This window comes from Malus domestica, chromosome 13 (genome assembly GCF_042453785.1).
Source record: "Malus domestica chromosome 13, GDT2T_hap1".
Lineage (NCBI taxonomy): Eukaryota > Viridiplantae > Streptophyta > Magnoliopsida > Rosales > Rosaceae > Malus > Malus domestica.
In genome coordinates, this window is record NC_091673.1 from 3,992,752 (window position 1) to 4,001,587 (window position 8,836).

General features: G+C 37.9%; 1 protein-coding gene across 1 annotated transcript; it reads right to left on the bottom strand.

The window, feature by feature from the left end:
- Nucleotides 1-6,142: 6,142 nt before the first annotated feature.
- On the bottom strand, nt 6,143-8,497 carry LOC103451757 (cytochrome P450 78A5). Its single transcript, XM_008391179.4, has 2 exons — nt 7,469-8,497; nt 6,143-7,035 (listed from the first exon to the last, which is right to left on the bottom strand). Exons 1-2 carry the CDS (start codon nt 8,429-8,431, stop codon nt 6,430-6,432), a joined length of 1,569 nt encoding a protein of 522 aa, XP_008389401.2. The 5' UTR covers nt 8,432-8,497; the 3' UTR covers nt 6,143-6,429.
- Between the last annotated feature and the right edge of the window lie 339 nt (nt 8,498-8,836).

The window sequence follows — 8,836 nt, forward strand, 5'->3', positions numbered from 1 at the left end:
CACGTCAGCACTTAACAGAAAAATTAACAGAAAATTTGACGGAGATATGACATTGGCACAAATTCATAAGATGAGGTATGACATTGTCAATTTTAAAAGATGAGGTATGAAAATGTTATGACACCAATAATTGAGGTAGTTTTTTGTACTTTACCCAAAAAAAATTATTTTGAGGAAAAGGGGAGTCTACCCCATCTCAAGACCAAGGAATACGGCATATCACATAGGGGTGGTTCGGTATGGGATCCCATACCGAAACCCTTGTCCCGATTCCCATACCGAAATTTTCGGGAATCCCAATTTCAATACCGATCCCAAACCAAATTTTCGGGAATCCCAATTTTCGGGAATCCCGAAATAGTTTCGGGATTTCGGGACAAATCGGGAATCCCAAAAATAATTTTGGGCTTTTGGGCTTTTGGACAAAAAAAAGCTAATATTGGTCCAATTGGACAAAAACCTAATATTGGGCCTGCCCACTGAATGTAACAGCCCCCACATATGGGCTTAACTTTTATTCAACCAAATAAAAAAAATATTGGGCAAATCTTTCCAACAATGGAGATCGTCTCAACAGGGTACAAACCGCGCAGGGTCTCTGCACCTAAAAGAATTGCATCACTTCCTGCACAAAAAGAATGTGCAATACAGAGATAGCATTACAAAAGAGAAGCAAGATGGAATTGTATTTGCAGTATGATTAAAAACCCATATTTCCACATTCGATCTTCCCACTGCAAATCGAGAAAATTCATATAAATCAATGACAGAAATCTACAAGTAGCAACATTATAATTCACAATGCTCCATACCTGAGCAAGAACAATAGAATCTAATACACTCTCTTCTTCTTCTCCTTCTAGCACGCACGAAATGCGTCCAGCACAACCATCATCCAATATCGAATTGCTACCGAAGCGGTACAAGGGGATTTTTATACCTGTAAACATTCCTTCATTAATACTCGAAAAAAATCCATGGGAACGATAAAAGCAACAAAATTTGAAGTCCTTCTGATAGTATAAATCGATCGAAAACAACACGATCAATACAAATATAACAAGAAAATAACTAAAAAACAGATACTACTCAATAAAATTCAACCACAAATATTCAAACCCATCAAATCAAAAGCAAGAAAAATCATAAACCTTGCACAGAAAATGGAGAGCATTGTGATAAAAAGTTACCATCTTGAAACTGCTTAACCGTAACCATTTCCTACAGCTTAATAAAAAACGAAGTGTTCTGAAAAATGACGAAAAACCCAGAAGGGGAAACACAGGCGGTCGTCGTTTTCAGCAGCAACCACCGCCGGCAAGGAAGGTGAGATCGGAGGGATGCCCACCGGCCGAGGGTAGGGCGCCGCGACCGCCGTGAAACGAAGGGCATGCAAGCAGCGAGTTCAAAGTTCAACCAAGCAGTCTTAAATCCCAAACATTAATTCAAACAGAACAACATATACATCCAAACAGTCTTAAATTTACAAGTAAGAAACACGGAAGTTACGAACTTTTTTACCTGAGGTGGAGGAAGAAGAAGAAGGAAGAGGATGCCTGAGGTGGACCGTGGGTTGTGGAAGGAAAGGACGAGGAAGAAGTGAAGTAGTGAACTCTGCAATTCGTCAAGTGTGGTGGTGGGCCGGTGGCTGGCCGGAATTCGTCACAGAGAGAGAGAGATGAGATGAGGGCTCGTCGGCTAGATGAGGGAGAGATCAGAGACGAGAGAAGAGATTCGGGTCGGCTAGAACGAAAGTGAAGTTTGTGAAATGGTTGTGAAATGGTTTCTGACCTAAAAACATATGAACGGCAAAGATTAAATCTAAAACAATGAACGGTTGAAATAATTCTCTTATAATTAAAAGAAAAAAATATATATATATATATTATATAATATTTATTTTCGGTTCGGTATGGGAATACCGAAAATTTGAGATTCAAAACCGAATCCCGTACCGAAAATATCGGTTTGGTTCGGGATTACATACCGAAAATTTCGGGATTTTTGGTTTGGGATTTTTTTGGTTTGGGATCGGGATTTTTTCGGTTTGGTTTGGGATTTTTGGGATTTTTTTCCAGCCCTAATATCACATGCCTCTTTAAGGACTTACATGAAGGATCTTAGCTCTTTTTTTTTGTTTTTACAGATCGCCAATAATGATTGCTGATAGCCACTTAGAACTACAGTCTAGTGATATTCCTCTTTACTTGTAAGTGAGAGATTTTTTGTTCGATTCTCGCCAAAAGCGAATTTGAACCACATTATTGCTAGCCCATTTTGAGGCTAAGCCCACCCTCCCTTAGTGTAGATAATATCGTTTGTTCAAAAAAAAGAATGATTACCAATAGCGAGACTCGAAGAGATGTTATTGAGAATTATTGATTCATCAATATGAACCAAAGATGGTTAGTATTACTAAGGGTAATTAATACTTTTTATTTGGATTTTTAGTTAGAATTATAAGAAGTTACTAAACGAACCATATACATATATATATATATATATATATATATATATATGAACCACTAACAATCTCTAGTTTTTACAAAGATGTCTTAAAATGATGAATATTAAAACGTATTTTGACAATAAAACTGCATTAATCAGAATCGGGTTAGTAATATGTGTAACCTAATCAATGATATTATGATATCTTTATGATATTAAATAATTTCTCGTCACTAAATGTGACGTGATGAGGAAATTTGAAAAGTTAAGAGCATGTTTGGTATCCTACCAAAAAATTTTGATTGTTCCTAAAAATAATTTTCAAATAACATCATTTAAAAACAGTTTTCTTTTAAGTCTCAAAATTTCAAAAATTTGTTTGGTTGAATTAAAAAAAAAAATTAGTTTGAATTCAAACTTCCTTGAACAAAAATTGGGGGAGATAAAGAATTAGGAAAGAGAAAAGAGAGAAGAAATAGTTGGTGAAGTGAGAGAAAGACAGGGAGAGGATGAGGATGCTAGGTAGAGAACAAAAAATTACGGTGAGAAGGTGAGGAGTGAAAAGAAAGAGAGTGTGATGAGACAGAGACAAGACAAAAGGTGAGGAGAAAGAGAAGACAAGGTGTGACATAGGGAGAGAAGAAAGAGAGGATTGGGACAAAAAAAAAGAGGGTTAGGAAGGAGCAAAAGAAGATGTTAAGGAAAGAGCAGAAAAACTCTAAAAATTCACCTTTAGCGTTTTTAAGAAATAGCCTATGTTTTTAAGTTAGTTTTGAATCCAATTTTTTAAAAAAAATCCTATAATAAGAATTCAAAGCCTAAAACTCAAAAAATATTTTTGAGTTAAAAAGTTGAACTCAAGAAAAAAAGAAAGTAGCTAGCTGTCCTCAATTTTAGACGCAAAAGATTATCATAAGTATAGTACTGCATCTCCTTTACAAGATGAAAAGGAGTTGTGTCTATTTATAGCCATGCTCCTCATATCAAGATATATATTCTTTCTCTATCTTCTAAAAAGGTAAAGGAATATGAATCTCACCCGATCCATAGAGCCATCGAATCAAATCTTTGCTTCTTGTTCTTCAATCTTCATGCATGCTGCTCGATTATGATTAATCACGTACACACCAACATAAACTTACTGCAACGAAGATGTCACTACACACATATGCCTAAAATACGATAAGATGCATAAACTATAAACCACTAGAACGAGAGAAGAACCTCATTCCTCTCAACGTCGTGAATCAGTCTTTGTTATGCAAGAATTGCCCCCTCATACACCCTCTATCTCAAAGTTAAGTTTGGCATATCTGTTTTCGTATTGTCCCTCAACTATGTCACAAATGTCTCTTTCTCGTCTTTCGTTCTTTACATTTCTCGTCTCAAGTTACTTTCTATTAAGCTGGTTTAGAAAAGAATAATGCTACTAAGACCAAAATTTTAAACCAAAAATGATACCAATAGAAAATAAGTCTATTAATCATCACTTAAAGTCAGTGTTCTAAAAATCGGCCTAGGCGGCCGCCTAGGTGCTAGGTGGTGAAGGTCCGCCCCGATTTTGGGCAAATCGTTTCGAAAAATCGGTTTGGAGCTAGGTGGTCCTAGGCGGAGAGCTAGGCGGCCCTAGACGGTCCTAGGAGGTTTTATATGTATATATTTATTTATTTATTTATTAAATTTTTTATTAATTGTGTGTTTTTTTCCTTTTTGGTTTCAAGGTGGTATACATATGGAAATGGTGTACCTAATTTGCATATGATGGATTTACTACAAGGTCATCCATTAGTGAAACGAATTGGAGCATTTTGAGGGGATACATACAAAAAATAAAAAATAAACTAGACACAACAAGGTTAAATAATTTAGTTTATGTCCAATCCAATACAAGGATCATGATTCATGAACAAGAAGAATTTAGTCTATTATCCAAATCCTCCTCATTATGATTATATGTTTGCTGTTTTTTAAATATTGAACTGTTTGGATGTATATAATTTGTGTATTTTCTACTTCTATTTTTGCATTTTATTATTCTTTTATTATTCATACAAATATAGTTTTTTTGTGTGTAAATGGACACTTATTTACAAGATATATAATAAATTTACATAAATCAGCCTAGGCGCCCGCCTAACCCTCTAGACGCTAGGCCCCTGCTTGCCGCCTGACTAGCACCTAGCAATTTTTAGGACTTTGCTTAAAATAATAATCCAATTATCAACATTCACATTATTTGACTTACAAAATTTGATTGGTTTTTTTTATTAGCATCCCACAATATGTTGAATACATCTCATTAAAATTTAATATTAAATGACTTACATACCTAATATGTAATGACAATTTTGACCTTATAAGGTTTAAAAAAAAATAAAAACCCAAACTACTTTTCACATGTATATCCCAAGTTTATTTATCTTCTTCAACTCTCAAAATCATTCTCATCCTCCATTGTAGAATTAATGAAACCACAAACACGTTAATTGAAAAAATTATTCTTGACGAATGACTCGTGAAATCAACGTTTCGGAAACTTTACACGAGGTAATACTTCGTATTTTCATTGTTTTAGTGATTTCAACGACATCAGCATGCATATAGTTGCGTTATGAATGATATCCATTAAAAACAAATATGATTGATGATGAGAATCACACACCTAATAAACCTTAGCCACATTAGATCACAAAGATCCCTTGATTTTAAAAGCAACGTAACAACCTAATCTCTTCTTCTAATTCAATAATTCAATAACTAAATCCATTCCCATGATTCGATTAAAGGAAAAGAAGAGGAATCATCATCATCAACCCTAACATTTATTTAATCCCCATTACCTAGTGCCACTGCTCCTACTCTACATAAAGCTCTATACGTCTATAGCTACCATATTTTTTATGGATTTTATCTTCCTCATCTTCCTCATCTACTGGTACGAAATACCTACATTCCACCTCTTTCCCTGGAAGGGATAGAGAAACATGAAGGGATAAACACATGCAAATAATCAAACAATTGTTGGCACCACTCCAATAGAAATTTTTTTTAAATTTCGAAATCACACCAGCTTCAGCTTTACATCGAAGGTACTTTTGGAAGACCTTAGGTATTTGCACCTAAAATTTGAAGAATGTGAGATGTACATAGAAAATGTAAGGTATATAGTAAGAATGTGGGGTGTAAGGGTATTATAGGAAAGTAAATGGGATGTATTAAGATAAGTTTAAATTAAAAAAGAAAATATGGAATGTATTAAATACGTGAGATGTATTCAATAATATGTAAAACAATATGTAAAGTAGGGCTAGGATTCTCTCCCGATCTCTTTCTATCCCCTTTTTTTCTCTCCTCTTACATTCTCTATTTTATCTTTCTGTATAAAATTAATAAAAAACGTTGACATAACTTAACCATAATCGTTCAAATAGAAATGAATGGAAGGGGAAGAGAAAAAAGAAGAAAAAGAATCCTACTCCTTCAATATAATAAGCCAATTTGATTTAGAAATTTAATCCCTCTAGCCTTTAAAAAAACATTAAATTGGCTCGTGCGGGTCGAACTTTTCCTCATCGGCCAAGTTAACAATCTTCCTAATCAACTTAGACAGAGTGAAGAACTTACAACTTAAGGCACAAGAAACAATATCAGCTTGGCAAATTAGAATGAGCAAATATAAAACACAATAACTATATATAGAATCAGCAAAGTTGATATATTCCAAACAGTATTATACAGTCATTAAGCAGCCCATGCATTACACAAACACGATTTAATTAACATAAACTACTAATACTTAACCAAAAGATAAACCCAAACTTGTTGTAGTTCATGAGATTCCCCAACTGTGGCAGCTAACATATCCAAAACTTGGCACCTAATCATGATTTACTCCTTTAATCAAACTAGAGTCTACCCTAACTTGTTAACCAAGCTAATTAAACCACGCAAGGGTTGGTTTAACAACTCAAAAAAGCTTCATCAAACAAACCTAGGAACCGCCCTGCAAACCAACGGGCTCTTCATCTCCATCGAAAGCTTCAAACACTCCGACAAGTCCACGTCACCATTCTCCGAACCAATCCAGTTGAAGTTCTGTAGCAGCTGAGCAAGCCAGAGCTGGACAGTGGCCAATCCCAACGCTTTTCCAGGACAAACCCTCCTTCCGGAACCGAAAGGCGCCAGCCTCAGATCAGTCCCCATGATGCTCACATCCTCCGCCATGAAACGCTCCGGACTAAACTTCTCCGGCTCAGTCCAGACCTTCGCGTCGTGTGTGATTGCCCACATGTTCACCATGGCCGAAGTTCCAGCCGGGACAAAGTTATCTCCCACGTAGACATCATGGATGGCAATGCGAGCCCAGGAGAGGAGAGGGCCCGGCGGGTGCACCCTCAGGCACTCCTTCACAATGGCTTGGAGGTAAGGCAGGTTGGCAATGTCGGAGCCCTGGACGGTTCTCGTGGAGCCCACCACGGCTTCGATTTCAGACTGAGCTTTGGACTGGATTTCTGGGTGCAACACCATTCTTGCAAGAATCCATTCTAGTAGTATGGCAACTGTGTCGGTTCCTCTGAAAATCATCTCCTGTAATTTAAATAGTTTAGATTCTAATTTCCAAAAATAAAGTGAAACTTGCGCAGCATTTCAGAAAAACATAACTAGAAAATTTTCACTACCGGCAGATTAAATAAACAATTATAAGGTTTTCAAGCCACTTAAGTGTTGTTTAGTTGTGATTAATCATGCAGTAAAATCGCTATTTAATATGATTAAATAGGCAATGAAAAAGGCTTTTAAGCCACTTCAGGTGTTGTTTAATTGTTATTAATCATGCAGTAAAACGATATTTATTATGATTTTGTTGTCTGTATATTGTCGTTTTAGTGCAAATGGGGTATAATTTTTATTTAAAAACAATCTACTCGTGCATAATTCCTAAACAAAAAACAAATAGGGCAAGTGAAATAGTACTGAACTAACTAAAAATTAGAGAGATCGAAGTAAAAAAAATTAGTACCCAAAGCACAGCAATCATGTCAGAATCGCTGAGTTTGTCATCTTCCTCCAAATCAAGCAAAACATCAACAAAATCTCCAACCCTTTCATTCTCAACGCTGCCACCTTTCACTCTCTCAAGCCTATGTTCTTCGATGATTTTTCCAACAAAACCATTCACTTTCGAAACCAACTTTCTGCACCTCTTCCTTACGCCCTGCAAATCCAGCCAACTCAGAAACGGAAAATGGTTGCTCCAGTTGAACAACCCCAGCAGCTCATACCCTTCAGTCACCAGTTTCTCAAGCTCCAGTCCATCGCCGCCTTTGTCGAACTCGTAGCACCGCCCAAAAACCGTCATCATAACATTGTTCAGAGAACCGAAATGAAGCACCTTTTTCACCTGAACTTGGCCGTTCTTCAACATCATACGCCTAAACTCCTCGACCATTTTCAGCCCCACTTCGCGTCGGAAAGCCTCAGAGCCAGCGATTCTCTTTGGACTGAACAAATGGGTCGCTGCAATCCTCCTCAGATTCCTCCAGTACTCACCGTACGGCGCGAACCCCATCGCTCTGTTGAAGAGAAGCTCGTAGGCCGTCTCATTCACAGGACGGTTAGCGAAAGCTGTGCTGTTCAGCATCTCTTTCGCCGTTTCCGGTTGGCTGGCGATCACGAACCGGCTGAGACCGACGGAGAAAGACATCAAAGCCTCGGCCTTGAAGCTCCTGGCGAGCTTGGCCAGCACTCGGTGGCGAGTCGACCCGATGAAAACGGCGAACGACCCAATGAGGGGGTAGCCAGGTGGACCCGGAATAGCCCGGGAAGCTCGATCCTTGCACAGCGCCCAGGCGAGGCCTCCGGGAGCGAAGCAGAAGGCGCAGACCCCCGTGAGAAGCACAAAACAGGCAAATGTCTCGAAACCCAGAACGGAGGAGTGAAGAATCGACCTAGGTATGAACATGAGGTGATTTTCGACAGACATTTTGATTAGGGTCAAGGGAGAGAGCGGTTTTTTTTCAGAGTGGGAAAGTGGAAGACGAAGCAAGCACGGAAGACGAAGAAGGTGAAATGGGGGCAATTTTATAGACAAAGTTGGTGGGATGAGTTTAACCGTGGTAGAAAGATAACTGGACTGGGGTTAAAACAGCACGGTCGGATCGACGAAGTATCAATTTCGATATCGTGGCTGTGTCCTGTCCATCCGATTTCGATTCGAGGAAATGGAGCCCACCACGGGGAGGTCCCACGTCTTTGGAAACGCACTTTTGTTCTAGTTATAGTTAGGGCTGGAAAAAAATCCCAAAAATCCCAAAAATCCCAAACCAAATCGAAAAATTCCCGAAACCAAACTGAAAAAATCCTAAACCGAAATTCCCGAAAATTTCGG

Excerpts from the sequence above, each read along its gene's own strand:
- LOC103451757 (XM_008391179.4), bottom strand. The coding sequence starts at position 8,431 with ATGTCTGTCGAAAATCACCTCATGTTCATACCTAGGTCGATTCTTCAC. Across the intron at positions 7,036-7,468 it reads ACATGATTGCTGTGCTTTGG|GAGATGATTTTCAGAGGAAC; the intron begins GTACTAATTTTT and ends TTTAAATTACAG.